The 15,100-nt window shown below is 50.7% G+C and overlaps 1 protein-coding gene across 2 annotated transcripts in view; it reads right to left on the bottom strand.

The window, feature by feature from the left end:
• Positions 1–15,100, bottom strand: part of FKBP15 (FKBP prolyl isomerase 15) — a 1,277,056-nt gene that overhangs the window by 1,052,433 nt on the left and 209,523 nt on the right. For both annotated transcript variants that reach the window (XM_030206543.1, XM_030206544.1), the window contains 2 exons: positions 5,900–5,978; positions 3,570–3,639 (listed from right to left, as the gene is read on the bottom strand). In XM_030206543.1, coding sequence (XP_030062403.1) covers positions 3,570–3,639; positions 5,900–5,978 — 149 coding nt within the window. The remainder of the gene's footprint in view (positions 1–3,569; positions 3,640–5,899; positions 5,979–15,100) is intronic.

The following is a 15,100-nucleotide window of genomic DNA, read 5'->3' as shown; positions in this document are numbered from 1 at the left end:
GCCCAGAGATTGAAGGACTGAAACCACTCTGGCTGTAGCTAGATGACTCTCTTTTTCTGAGTCTGCTCTGATGAGCCAGTCGTCTAGGTACAGGTGAACCCAGATACCCTCTCGCCTGAGAAAGGCAGCTACTACCACCATTACCTTGGAGAAGGTTCGGGGAGCTGTGGTGAGGCCAAAAGGCAAGGCTCGAAACTGGAAATGTTTTCCCAACACCGCAAACCTCAGAAACTTCTGGTGCGGGGGCCAAATTGGTATGTGCAAGTAAGCCTCTTTCTGGTCCAGAGACGTGAGAAACACTCCTGGCTGTACCGCCGCAATGACAGAGCGCAGGGTTTCCATGTGAAAATGCCGCACTCTTAAGGACTTGTTTACCTCTTTTAAGTCCAGGATCGGGCGAAAAGACCCGCCTTTTCGTGGCACCACAAAGTAAATGGAGTAGCGGCCTACACCTTGTTCGGTGGGAGGCACCGGGGTCACAGCCCCTATCCGGCAAAGACTGTGCAGTCTCCTCTACCGCCGCCCGTTTGGCGGCAGAACCGCATCGGGACTCCACAAACACGTCTCTCACCGGGGCATTGAATTCTATTTGGTATCCATCTCTGATCAGGTCCAAGACCCACTGATCTGCGGAGATTTGGGCCCACTCCTCGAAAAAGAGGGAAAGTCCTCCTCCGATGACAGGAAACGAGGAGGGGGCCGGCGCACCATCATTGAGAGGGTCGCCCCTGAACTCCAGCCCTTAAACCGGCAGCTGCGGAACGTTTGTCCGAGTGAAAGGAGTTTCTCTGCTGAAAGCGGGCACGCGAAGTGAACGCAGCAGCACGCCCCGGGCAGTACACCTTCTAGCTTCACGGAAGCGAGGTCTGTAAGAGGAGCGGACCGCCTGACCCTTAGAGGAAGGCTTCGACCTATCTTCGGGCAAGCGCTGAGGTTTGGAATCCCCCAGGCCTTTAACAATGTTTTCCAGCTCCTCACCAAACAGGAGAAGACCTTGAAAGGGCAACTTCACCAACCTTTGCTTAGAGGCCATGTCTGCCGCCCAATGTCGTAGCCAAAGAGTGCGGCAAGCCGCCACTGCTACAGCCATTTGTTTAGCCAAAGCTCTGACCGTATCATAAAGGGCGTCAGCCAAAAAGGACAAGGCCGACTCCATCCGCGGAGCCACTTCAGATAAGGTCTCGGCTCCATCACCGAGCTGTTCCACTGCCTGCTGTAACTACTACTTACTACTAAACATTTCTAAAGCGCTACTAGGATTACGCAGCGCTGTACAGTTTAACAAAGAAGGATAGTCCCTGCTCAAAGGAGCTTACAATCTAAAGGACGAAATGTAAAGTTGGGGCAGTCTAGATATCCTGAATGGAGGTATAATGGTTATGTGCCGAAGGCGACATTGAAGAGGTGGGCTTTGAGTAAGGATTTGAAGATGGGCAGCGAGGAAGCTTGGCGTATGGGCTCAAAGAGTTTATACCACGCATAGGGTGAGGCGAGGCAGAAAGGGCGGAGTCTGGAGTTGGCGGTGGTGGAGAAGGGTACTGAAAGGAGGGATTTGTCCTGTGAGCGGAGGTTACGGTAGGAGCGTAAGAGGAGATGAGGGTAGAGAGGTAATGAGGGGCTGCAGATCAAGTGCATTTGTAGGTAAGTAGGAGAAGCTTGAACTGTATGCGGTACCTGATCGGAAGCCAGTGAAGTGACTTGAGGAGAGGGGTGATATGGGCATATCGGTCCTGACGGAAGACAAGACGTGCAGCAGAGTTCTGAACAGACTGAAGGGGGGATAGATGGCTAAGTGGGAGGCCAGTGAGGAGTAGGTTGCAGTAGTCAAGGCGAGAGGTAATGAGAGAATGGACGAGTGTTCGGGTGGTATGCTCAGAGAGGAAAGAGCGAATTTTGCTGATGTTATAGAGAAAGAAGCGACAGGTCTTGGCTATCTGCTGGATATGAGCGGAGAAGGAGAGGGAGGAGTCGAAGATGACTCCGAGGTTGCGGGCAGATGGGACGGGGAGGATGAGGGTGTTATCAACAGAGATAGAGAGAGGAGGGAGAGGAGAAGTGGGTTTGGGTGGAAAGACAATAAGCTCGGTCTTAGCCATGTTCAGTTTCAGGTGGCGGTTGGACATCCAGGCAGCAATGTCAGATAGGCAGGCAAATACTTTGGCCTGGGTTTCCGCAGTGATGTCAGGTGTGGAGAGGTAAAGCTTGGTGTCATCAGCAGAAAGATGGTATTGGAAACCATGGGATGAGATCAGCGAACTCAGGGAAGAGGTGTAGATTGAAAAAAGAAGGGGTCCAAGGACAGATCCCTGAGGAACTCCAACAGAAAGCGGGATGGGGGTGGAGGAAGATCCTTGAGAGTGTACACTGAAGCTGCGAAGGGAGAGATAAGAGGACAACCAGGAGAGGACAGAGCCCTGGAATCCAAATGAGGACAATGTGGCAAGAAGTAAGTTGTGATTGACAGTGTCAAAAGCGGCGGATAGGTCGAGGAGGATGAGGATGGAGTAATGACCTTTGGATTTGGCAAGGAACAGGTCATTACAGACTTTAGATAGTGCCGTTTCTGTCGAGTGTAGAGGGTGAAAGCCGGATTGAAGCGGATCAAGGATGGCATGAGAGGAGAGAAAATCAAGGCAACGGCTGTGAACGGCGCGTTCAAGTATCTTGGAGAGGAAGGGTAGGAGGGAGATGGGGCGGTAGTTGGAAGGACAGATAGGGTCTAATGATGGTTTTTTGAGAAGTGGTGTGACTACAGCATGCTTGAAGGTGTCAGGGACAGTTGCAGTGGAGAGCTCTTGGATGGAGTCATGCAAAGGAAAGGCTCGAGCAGGCTTTCTGGTACTAGCCATCCTTGGATTAACAGAGGAGGCTGTAACACTCCCAGGATCTTCAATCGAGAGGGCTTGTAAGGCATCTGAAATAAGCGCTGGCAGCTCCTCGCGTGGAAAATCCTCACCGCAGATGGATCAAGCTCCTGTGGCAATTCTGCACCCGACTCTGGCTCCTCAGCCCAAGAAGTTCTGCCAGACCCCTCAGAATCCTCATAGCCCGACCCCGGGGGGGGGGGGGGGGGGGGGGGGGAAGGGGGGTGCTCAAGGCCCTGTTCCTGTCGGCCCTGATGCTTCTGGTGCTATGCAAGTTGCATCACTGTTGCCTTGGGAGGAAGGGAGGTGAAGAAGAAAAACACCTCACAGGGGCAGGGAAGGTGGAGAGAAGGAAATTTTTAGGGGGTGCCATGACACCCGTGGCTCCCCTTGTTCACACACCAGTATGTTCTGCAAAGGTGTACTTCCTACCTTCATTTTTACCGACTCATTCCAAAGCCAGGGAAGACAGCTTACACAGTTTTAATTGGAAAAAAAGAACTTACAGAAAAAGCATGTGCAAATCTCTGGTGGTGCTTTTTCCTTGAACAGTTTTCAGAGGAAAAGTATGCTTATGTTTTCCCTTTAAGGACTAGTGCACAATTCCTAAGTAAAAGTACCTGTGGATTTTACACTTGTCTACTAAGTTTTTAAAATAGACCTATCAATGCACAGAAATATGCAAAAGCTGTGATGCATTCTCACCTCCTTGGTGGTGTGATTTGCCAGGACAGCTACTCCAAATTTGCCTTGTTTCACATACTGACCCTTGACACTTTAAAGGAAAAAGAAAGTAATATATTTTATTAGGAATATGCCCCTAGCTGCCAGCTCATGTTGGTAAAGACCATGCTATTTTCCAGTACAATTATACCTCTTCTTCTGCTATACACATGGTCCACTACAACCAGTGGTGTGCTGGTAAATGTTTAACAACAGACTCTCTCCCTGGTCCACCTCTGCGCCCCCCCTAAATTGCAGAGCTGGCTATAGCCAGGGAGTGAGCCTGGGGGGGGGGGGGGGCAATGCATTACTCCAGGAAAAAATAAATTAAATGATCCCAGGTTCCAATCTAATTCATGTTTAAAGTGGGATAAAATGCCTTAAACAAGTAAATAAATATAAACTTTTAATGTTGCGCACCTGATTCTCAAAGTGGACATATTCCAAACACTATAATGAAAAAATGATTTTTTTCTACCTTTGTTGTCTGGTGACTTTGTTTTTCTGATCATGCTGGCCAGTATCCGATTCTGCTGCTATCTGTCCTCTTAACTCGGTTTCCAGGGTTTCCTTTCCATTTATTTCTTTACTTTCCGCCTTTCTTCATAATTTCTTGCCCTACATCCGTAAGTAAAAGCTGGGTCCTCCGCAGACTTGACTGTCCAGTGGATCCAGCTTCTGCCTATTTTCTTCATCCATGTGCAGTTTTTCTCCTCTCTTCCTTTTCCCTCATCTCATCTCCTTCCTCACTCTTCCCTCCCCTCCATCAATGTCCAGCATTTCTTCTCTCTTCCTTCCCTCTCCTCCATCCATGTCCAGCAACCCTCCTCTTCCCTGCCCTCCCCTCCATCCACTCACCCATGTCCAGCAACCCTCCTCTCCCCCCTGCCCTTCCCTCCATCCACCCATGTTCAGCAACCCTCCCCTCCCCCCTGCCCTCCATCCACCCTTGTCCAGCAACCTTCTCCCCCTGCCCTCCCCTCCATCCACTCATGTTAACCATCTCCTTCCAGCCTCCCCCCCCCCCAGCAGCCCATGTCAACCATCTCCCTTCTATCCCCTCCCCTACTCAACGCCAGGCATTTCCTGCCTTCTTCCAGCCCCCCCCCCCCCCGATTCCCGATCCCCCGCTCCCCAGGTCGTCCATCTCCTGTCTGCCCTCAGGTCCCCGATACCCCTTGTTTCCTTCCTGCCGCCCCCCTGCCTGTAAATATTGTATTTTTCCTTGAGTCGCGGCGCCAGCTTTGAAAGCAGCAAGCTCAACTCCAGCCTTCCCTCGCATGGTTGCGCCCCTCTTCTGATGTATTTCCTGTTTCCGCGAGGGTGGAACCATGCGAGGGAAGGCTGGAGTTGAGCCTGCTGCTTTCAATGCCGACGCTGCGACTCGAGGAAAAAGACAATATTTAAAGGCAGGCCGGCGGCAGGAAGGAAACGAAGGCTATCGGGAAGCTGAGGGCAGACAGGAGATGATGGACAACCTGCGGAGCGGGGGAGCCTGCAGCTCGCGGGGTGGGGGGGGGGAAGAGGCAAGCCGGCTCGCACTCGGTAAACAGCCAGCTCGCAAGATGTCAATAAATTTAACAACCGGCTCTTGGAAGCCGGTGCGGGCCGGTTCCAGCACACCACTGACTACAGCTGTATAAACTACAGCAAGTTACAAAAAAAAAAAAAAGTTGTTAATGTGTGAAAGATCAAAGGTCCACCAGTCAATCACCAGTTTACTTCAGAAATACAAAAGTTAATGTTGTAAATTATGTTTCATAAAATGAAAACCGTTCCTCCTAGCAGTACAATAATTATGATTTGAGGTGGACAAAGAATTTACACAATCATATGACAAAGTGAACACACATCAGAGAAGGTCCAAACGGTAATGCTAAAATTTGTCTGAAAAGATTAAGAACCTAATGATTAAAGCAGTGGGCCGAGAACCTGAGGAAATGGCTTCCGTTCCCTACAGCGCTTTGTGACTGGGCAGTCATTTGACCTTCCCAGTTACAATACTTTGACTATGAGCCCACTAGGGATATAGAAAGTATCTGCATATAATACATGTAAAACACTTTGACTGTACCACAGAAAGGCTGTATATCAAATCCCATTACACTTACTCTATTCCCAAGAAAAGAGTACCACAGAAAAGCAGTATATCAAATTCCATTATACTTACTCTATTCCCAAGAGAGAACCACAGAGCTGGTTACTGGCAAGTCACTAGGCTGGTACTTTTTACCCCAATGTCCAGAACCTTATCGGATCACAGGGAAGAAAGCTAAAGCCTCCCTGCTTACCACAGTGAACCGAATACTTACAATCGATATGCATGGACTGCAGTAGCAAACAGCACTTGTGGAGCTCCCACCGCTGCCACATTTGACGTCTTTTTATCAGCTAAAAACAAACAAAAAAATAAAATCGGACTTATAAGCGTCATAATTAGTTATGTTGAAGAGGCAGTTTATAAATCCTACAGTAATGGGAGACCCTTATTTTACATCCTGGCTAGTCTCCTAGCCACCAGCACTGCTAGTTCTAAATCCCATGTTGAAGTTTGCAGTTTTGCCTTTTCTCATCAGGAAAGCAGATCAAGGAAGAATACAATCACACACTGCCTCGTGTGCTCACAAACGGATGTTCAAAGAGTTGTGTGAAATATATTGTAAAAATAGTAATACTTTGGGATTGTGCAGTTAATATTTTGTAGTATGGACTCAGGTGGCAGATTTAGCAGATTCAAGTGCTGTTCTCATTGAAACAATCAGTCATTGTCAAGGCTTCTCATATCTGTTCTGGAGACCCTCCCAGCCACAATGAGAGAAAATAAACTTGGATATATTTGTATATCCAGGGTCTCCAGTGTCTCATGCATATTCTTTGCGACTATCCAGAAATTTAGATTGATTGTGGGACTCCCAGGATAGGTCCAATAAGCCCAAAAGATGAAAAGAAAAAAAAGGGGTGGGGGGGTGGAGACCACGGTCCATGGAATCCAAGTGACAAAGTGAAATGAAATATATTTCTTCCTGACCCAGGTTCTAGATCAGAACTGCATCATTACTGTTTGTCCCTATTACAATGTGTTGTCAATGAGACAATTGAGAAAATGGACATCAGTACTGAAAGGGTAAATTAAGCCAATTTATATAACATTACATAATTATATAACATAACATTACATCATAGTTTTAAAACAGATTGTGATTGGCTTATCCATTTGGTTCTCACAAGTTAAATACTGTGTTGAATTATGGGTTGTTTGTTCAAAGCAGCAGTAAGTTATGGTCAGATAAAGAGAGAGGGTAAGTCCAAAGAGTATTCTTTATTTGTGATGTTCATATGAGTTTTTAATGTTTAAATCTCAATCATTGTTCTTACAATGCTAGGTTTGAGTAATCTTTCCAATCATTAAATCTAAAAGCTGTGTGAAAATGAAAGTTCTTTGTTTGAAACAAGCAACCAGTCATGGTTAAAATGAGATAAAATGCAAGTTTAAAATACAGTTCTTAACTTGCATTTTTATAGCAGTTTGTACATTAATTTTCCAATTGTTTTCCCTTATAATTAAATATATGGTAAATATTTTTCAGAAAAAAATGTTCTCAATGCTTTCCCTGTCGAAGCACAGCCCTTGAAAAAGCCCACAAGTGAAACGGATGGGGCAACCGTCAGGCAACAGATAAGTGCTCGACTTTACTTTATCTTTGTAAAGCTGCTTTAGAACACTTCATGAGAATCAGTGAAGGTTTTTATGAACCAAAGAAAATTTGAAGTTAGCATTGATATTGTCAATATATTTCAAAACTTTTCTTGTAAAAAGAGCAAAATTGCTAAAATCTATTTGGAAATAAATTAAAAGTTAAAATAATTCTTTCCAAGCAAGGTTATTATGACCAGTGATGAACACCACGCCCCCAGTTAAAGCCACTGAAAACTGAAAGTAAGCGGTCGGGCGTTTTGAGGTCTTTTCCTTGCTTTTTAGAAATATTTTGTTAAAATCAAACATTATATTTCCATATAAATTTTATTGGATTCCTCTTTATATGACCGGAGGAGGTTTGACAGGGGGCTTTGACAAAAGCACTTAGAAAGTAGAAATCCACAGGAGACGTATGTGTTAGGCGGGGAGAGTCTGATAGGTACGGGCGGAGAGAGGGATCTTGGGGTGATAGTATCTGAGGATTTGAAGGCGACGAAACAGTGTGACAAGGCGGTGGCAGTAGCTAGAAGGTTGTTAGGCTGTATAAAGAGAGGTGTGACCAGCAGAAGAAAGGGGGTGTTGATGCCCCTGTATAAGTCGTTGGTGAGGCCCCACCTGGAGTATTGTGTTCAGTTTTGGAGGCCGTATCTTGTTAAGGATGTAAAAAGAATTGAAGCGGTGCAAAGAAAAGCTACGAGAATGGTATGGGATTTGCGTTACAAGACGTATGAGGAGAGACTTGCTGAACTAAACATGTATACTCTGGAGGAAAGGAGAAACAGGGGTGATATGATACAGACGTTCAAATATTTGAAAGGTATTAATCCGCAAACGAATCTTTTCCGGAGATGGGAAGGTGGTAGAATGAGAGGACATGAAATGAGATTGAAGGGGGGCAGACTCAAGAAAAATGTCAGGAAGTATTTTTTCACGGAGAGAGTAGTGGATGCTTGGAATGCCCTCCCCGCGGGAGGTGGTGGAAATGAAAACGGTAACGGAATTCAAACATGCGTGGGATAAGCGTAAAGGAATCCTGTGCCAAAGGAATGGATCCTCAGGAGCTTAGTCAAGATCGGGAGGAGGGGCTGGTGGTTGGGAGGCGGGGATAGGGCTGGGCAGACTTATACGGTCTGTGCCAGAGCCGGTGGTGGGAAGCGGGACTGGTGGTTGGGAGGCGGGGATAGTGCTGGACAGACTTGTACGGTCTGTGCCAGAGCCGGGGTTGGGAGGCAGGGCTGGGGAGGTGAGGATAGTGCTGGGCAGACTTATACGGTCTGTGCCCTGAAGAGCACAGGTACAAATCAAAGTAGGGTATACACAAAAAGCAGCAAATATGAGTTATCTTGTTGGGCAGACTGGATGGACCGTGCAGGTCTTTTTCTGCCGTCATCTACTATGTTACTATGTTACTCTCATGAATCGAACAACTAAAGGCTGTCCAGAGATAGGCTGATCTTCTACACGTTGATGGTAACCACTAATCACATTAAGGTGAACTCTTACGGAGTTGGTCTTGAGGCCAGACTCTGATAAGTGCAGAAGGTATTCAAGCAGGTTCTGTGCAGGACAAGAACGAGGTTCTAGGGCCTTGCTCTCACACCAAACGACAAACCTCCTCCACTTGAAAAAGTAACTCTTTTTAGTGGAATCCTTTCTAGAGGCAAGCAAGACACGGGAGACACCCTCAGACAAACCCAACGAAGCAAAATCTACGCCCTCAACATCCAGGCCGTGAGAGCCAGAGACTGAAGGTTGGGGTGCAGAAGCACTCCGTCGTTCTGCGAAATGAGAGTCGGAAAACACTCCAATCTCCACGGTTCTTTGGAAGACAACTCCAGAAGTAGCGGGAACCAGATCTGATAGGGCCAAAAAGGCGCTATCAGAATCATGGTGCCGTGGTCTTGCTTGAGCTTCAGTAAGGTCTTCCCCACCAAAGGTATGGGAGGATAAGCATACAGGAGGCCGGTCCCCCAATGGAGGAGAAAGGCATCCGACGCTAGTCTGCCGTGTGCCTGGAGTCTGGAACAGAACAGAGGCAGCTTGTGGTTGGTCTGAGAGGCGAAAAGGTCTACCGAGGGAGTGCCCCACTCTCGGAAGATCTTGCGTACCACTCTGGAATGGAGCGACCACTCGTGCGGTTGCACGACTCTGCTCAGTCTGTCGACCAGACTGTTGTTTACGCCTGCCAGGTATGTGGCTTGGAGAAGCGTACCGAACTGGCAGGCCCAATGCCACATACCGACGGCTTCCTGACACAGGGGGCGAGATCCGGTGCCCCCCTGCTTGTTGATGTAATACACTGCAACCTGATTGTCTGTTCGAATTTGGATGATTTGGCAGGACAGCCGATCTCTGAAAGCCTTCAGTGCGTTCCAGACCGCTCGGAGCTCCAAGAGGTTGATCTGAAGATCCTGTTCCTGGAGGGACCACAGTCCCTGGGTGTGGAGCCCATCGACATGAGCTCCCCACCCCAGGCGAGATGCATCCGTCGTCAGCACCTTCGTGGGCTGTGGAATTTGGAATGGACGTCCCAGAGTCAAATTGGTCCGAACGGTCCACCAGTGCAGCGAATTGCGGCAACTGAGGGACAGGCGGATGACATCTTCTAGATTCCCGGTGGCTTGGCACCACTGGGAAGCTAGGGTCCATTGAGCAGATCTCATGTGAAGACGAGCCATGGGAGTCACATGAACTATAGAGGCCATATGACCCAGGAGTCTCAACATCTGCCGAGCTGTGACCTGCTGAGACGCTCTGGTCTGGGAAGCAAGGGACAGGAGGTTGTGGGCCCTCGCCTCGGGAAGAAAGGCCTGAGCCGTCTGTGAATTCAGCAGAGCTCCTATGAATTCCAGAGATTGGACTGGCTGGAGATGGGACTTTGGGTAATTAATCACAAACCCTAGCAGCTCCAGGAGGTGAATAGTGCACTGCATGGACCAGAGAGCCCCTGCCTCCGAGGTGTTCTTGACCAGCCAATCGTCGAGATACGGGAACACGTGCACTCCCAGCTTGCGTAGATACGCCGCGACCACCACAAGGCACTTCGTGAACACCCGTGGGGCAGAGGCGAGCCCAAAGGGCAGCACACAATACTGAAAATGCCGTGTCCCCAGGCGGAATCTGAGATACTGTCTGTGAGCTGGCAGTATCGGGATGTGAGTGTAAGCGTCCTTTAAATCCAGGGAACATAGCCAATCGTCTTTCTGAATCATTGGTAGAAGGGTGCCCAAGGAAAGCATCCTGAACTTCTCTTTGACCAGGTATTTGTTCAGGCCTCTCAGGTCTAGGATGGGGCGCATCCCCCTGTTTTCTTTTCCACAAGGAAGTACCTGGAATAGAATCCCTGCCCTTCCTGCCCTGGTGGCACAGGCTCGACCGCATTGGCGCTGAGAAGGGCGGAGAGTTCCTCTGCAAGTACCTGCCTGTGATGGGAGCTGAAGGATTGGGCTCCCGGTGGACAATTTGGTGGAGTGGAGGCCAAATTCAGGGCGTATCCGCACCGCACTATTTGGAGAACCCACTGGTCGGAGGTTATCAGAGGCCACCTTTGGTGAAAAACTTTCAACCTCCCCCCGACTGGCAGGTCGTCCGGTACGGACACTTTGATGGCGGCTATGTTCCCATGGATCCAGTCAAAAGCCCGTCCCCGGCTTTTGCTGTGGAGGCGCAGGGGGCTGCTTAGGCGCACGCTGTTGACGGGAACGAACGTGCTGGGACTTGTCCCTGTGCCTGAGGAGGCCTTCGAGCCGGCTGGGTGTACCTACGCTTGCTGTAGGCGTAGGGTGCAGCCTGCCTGGCCCGGGAAAAATGTCCACCTGCTGAGGTGGATGCTGAAGGCGCCCGGTGGGAGAGCTTGTCGAGGGCGGTTTCCCGCTGGTGTAGTTGGTCCACCAACTGCTCGACCTTCTCGCCAAAGATATTATCCCCTCGGCAAGGGACATCCGCCAGTCGTTGCTGGGTGCGGTTGTCCAGGTCAGAGGCACGCAGCCAGGAGAGTCTGCGCATCACTATACCTTGGGCCGCAGCTCGAGATGCCACATCACAGGTGTCATAGATACCCCTGGACAGGAACTTTCTACACGCCTTCAGCTGCCTGACCACCTCCTGAAAAGGCCTGGACTGCTCCGGAGGGAGCATATCGACCAGGTCCACCAGTTGCTTCACATTGTTCCGCATGTGAATGCTCGTGTAGAGCTGGTACGACTGGATGCGGGTCACGAGCATGGAAGATTGGTAGGCCTTCCTCCCAAACGAGTCCAGAGTGCGAGACTCCCGCCCCGGGGGCGCCAAGGCGGTATCCTTCGAACTCCGTGCCCTCTTGAGAGCAGAGTCCACAACCGCCGAGTCATGAGGCAATTGGGGCCGCATCAACTCTGGGTCAGAGTGGATTCTGTATTGGGACTCCGCTTTCTTGGGGATAGTGGGATTAGATAAGGGCTTCAGCCAGTTCCGAAGCAGTGTCTCTGAGGACATTGTGCAACGGTACCGTGGAAGACTCTGTAGGTGGTGATGGATAGTCGAGGACCTCGAGCATCTAAGCCCTCGGCTCATCCACAGAGACCACGGGGAAGGGAATGCAAATAGACATGTCCCTGACGAAGGAGGCAAAGGAGAGGCTCTCAGGGGGCGAGAGCTTCCTCTCCGGTGAAGGAGTGGGGTCGGAGGGAAGGCCCTCAGACTCCTCTGAGGAGAAATATCTGGGGTCCTCCTCCTCCCCACACGAGGCCTCTTCCTCGGTGTCAGACATGAGCTCTTGCAGCTCAGACCTCAACCAGGCCCGTCTCGACTGCGAGGAACCATGTCCTCGATGATGGCGTCGAGCGGTGGACTCCCGTGCCGGCGGGGATGAAGCTCCCTCCATCGACGTCGACTCCACCTGCGTGGCTGTCGACACCGGCACCGCAAGCGGCGTCGGTGTCGGAGGCCTCGGCATTGGGCTAGAGCACGCCGGCGCCTCCATCAACAGCGCCGGGGGTGCAAGCACCCCCGGTGCCAACAAAGCCTGGCGCATCAGCCCTTCCAGAATCCCTGGAAGGATGGCTCGGAGGCACTCGTCAAGGCCCGCTGTCGGGAAAGGCAGGGGGGCCGGTGTGGGGGCCGGTACCAGAAGCTGCTCGGGTCCAGGAGACAGTACCGAAGCACCCATGGACTGACGCAGCGACACCTCTTCGACCGAGGGGGAACGCTCCTCTCAGCACTGCCGCTTCCTCGGCGTCGAGTCATCTCTGGAGGCGCCGGAACTGGTAGTCCCGTGCGCCGTGGGCGACCAATGACGATGTTTCTTAGTCTTCTTTCGGTGCCCATCATTGGCGCTCGGTGGCAGAGATGAAGAGGAGGTAGAACCCCCCCGGCCTCGAGGGATCGGGTCTGACAGGGTTCGGTCCCAATGGCCCTGGGTAGAGGGAGTGGCCGGGGCCGACTGCCCGCGCGGTCGCTCACCCCCACCGTCGCCGATAGTCCAGCGGCCCAACAGTACCTGTGCTTCTGGGGTCGATGCCATCGTCGGTGCCGATTTCGCCGACATCGGTACCGAAGATCCGGCCGTCGACACCGATGCCTTCGACGTCAAAGGGCCGGCGCAAGTTCCAAAAAGCTGGTCCCGACGAACTTGCCTCGCCACCTGTGTCCGCTTTCGCAAGCCGAGACACAAGGTGCACGTCTTGGTATTATGCTCCGGCCCAAGGCACTGGAGGCACCAAGCGTGGGTATCGGTTTGCGAGATCTGTCGGCCGCACAGACCACACTTTTTGAATCCACTCGGGACCTTTGAGGACATCGACGGAAAAATCGCGTCAGCGAAGTCAAAGTCGCCGATGGTGGCGGTGAAAAGCACACCCGAAAAAGAAACGACCGCGCTGCCACAAGGCCGCAACGAGGCGCCCCCGCGGCTAAAGACGATGAGGGGACAAACCAATTTCTTTTTTTTTTTTAAACAGAAAATAAAGAAAAGAAGCGCGAACGCGCACGATAAGAGAGAGAAAAAAAACTCGCGGCTAGGCCGCGATCCGGTTTCCGGGGCTGACAAAGAGAGAGACGGTAACACGTCTCTCTCCAGCGCGGAATCGAAAAAAACTGAGCGGGAACGGTCGCGCACGGGCGGTAAGACGGCCGCACATGCGCGGTGGGCGTGCCCTGCGTGCAGGACCGCCCGCAAAGTTTTTGTTCCGGTTGGTGGGGGCTGCCGTGGACGTCAACCCCCAGTCGTGAGAACAAGCAGCCTGCTTGTCCTCGGAGAACCCATCCTACAAAGAATGTGCGTCAAAGATGCTGATGCCAGAGCCACAGCTTGCAAAGCACACCAAGACTCAAAGCCCTCCACACCAACGCACAAGCTCCTGAGGTGGACCGTTTCCTGGCCTGAAGAAGGGTCGTAATAACCCCCTTCTGATAACCTTTTCTCCTCAATCTTGCCCTCTCAAGAGCCAGGCCTAAGACAAAAGTGAGAAGGATCATCCATGAGGACCAGCCCCTGAAGCAGAAGACCCTTTTGCCTTGGCAGATACAGAGGTTGGTCTACCACTAGACGAACCAAATCTGCGTACCATGGATGTCTGGACCAATCCGGTGCCACCAGAATCACTGGTCCTCCAGCATGGTGCTTAATGTGGCCGAGAACTCTGCCAATCACTGGCCAAGGGAGAAAGCATACAGGAGCCTACCCCTGGGACCAGGACTGCAGTAGGGCATCCAGTACCACTGCACCACACTCCTACCTTCTGCTGAGAAACCTGTACACCTTGGTATTGGCCTGCCTGGCCATGAGATCCAGAAATGGAACTCCCCACAGGGAAGTGATTTGCTGAAACACCGACCAGGCCAGTTCCCACTCCCCTGGATCCAAAGTGCTGTGACTGAGGAAGTCCGGTGACGGGACACTGACCTAAACCCAAATACTGGGAAAGACTTAATGCCTGAAGATGGAACTATGCTCGACGTCCCAAGATGGAGCATGGAACAACCCCAAAGACTGGACCAGGCTCGCCGTCGAAAGACGGAGCAAGGTTCAACGTCAAGAGATGGAGCATTAACGGAAAACCAAACACTGGACAAGGCTCAATGTCGAAAGACGGAACTAGGCTTAATATCCAAAATTGGAGCAATTCCCACCAACAAAGCCTACCAGAATACCGCTGAGACACGAAGAATAAGAATGCTGGCCATTTTGCTCACAGGACTATTGCTACCACGCCACACATTACTGATACTGCTCAGGCAGCTCCTTTGCTGCCACAACGCAAGTACAATTTGTCACAATACAGTCCAGTAGTGTACCCCCAGAAGCTGCTCAGCAACAGCCCAATGGAAGCTGCAACAGCCGCTACAGGGGTGGTAGAATGTAACAAGAAGGCGCCTACACCACTATGGTGGCAACTGTATTGCAGACCAATCCTTCAAGAAGGTGGCACTCACTGTTCAGAAGGTGCTGCCATCACACTGTACACCACAATGCTGGCAAAAGGAACCATGGGAATGCCACAATAGATCACTATGGATGCTACCAGACCATAATGTAAAATTTATCTATAGATCAGAATCTGCAGGAAACTGGCACTCACAGCCCAGAAGTGCTGCTACCTACCAAGGTACTGCCCTCCAGTATGCCAGAGAGAAAAAGATTTGCCACGGCTCCATGCAGGAGGTAGAGTAGCTAGCTGGAAGACACCAAAGGAAGTCACTGAGTATAGCATATATAGAGGTTACCAAAAATCAAAATCCTGCAACTCAAAGAAATTGACGAGTTCGAACCACACAGCCCAAAACAGACTGATGCAATGTGGAACCATTATAGCTGCCCCTACAGAGCAACATTGCCAAG

Source organism: Microcaecilia unicolor, chromosome 6, assembly GCF_901765095.1.
Source record: "Microcaecilia unicolor chromosome 6, aMicUni1.1, whole genome shotgun sequence".
NCBI classification, from domain to species: domain Eukaryota; kingdom Metazoa; phylum Chordata; class Amphibia; order Gymnophiona; family Siphonopidae; genus Microcaecilia; species Microcaecilia unicolor.
Note: the sequence above shows the minus strand (reverse complement) of the source record. Positions and strands in the feature narration are given on the sequence as shown.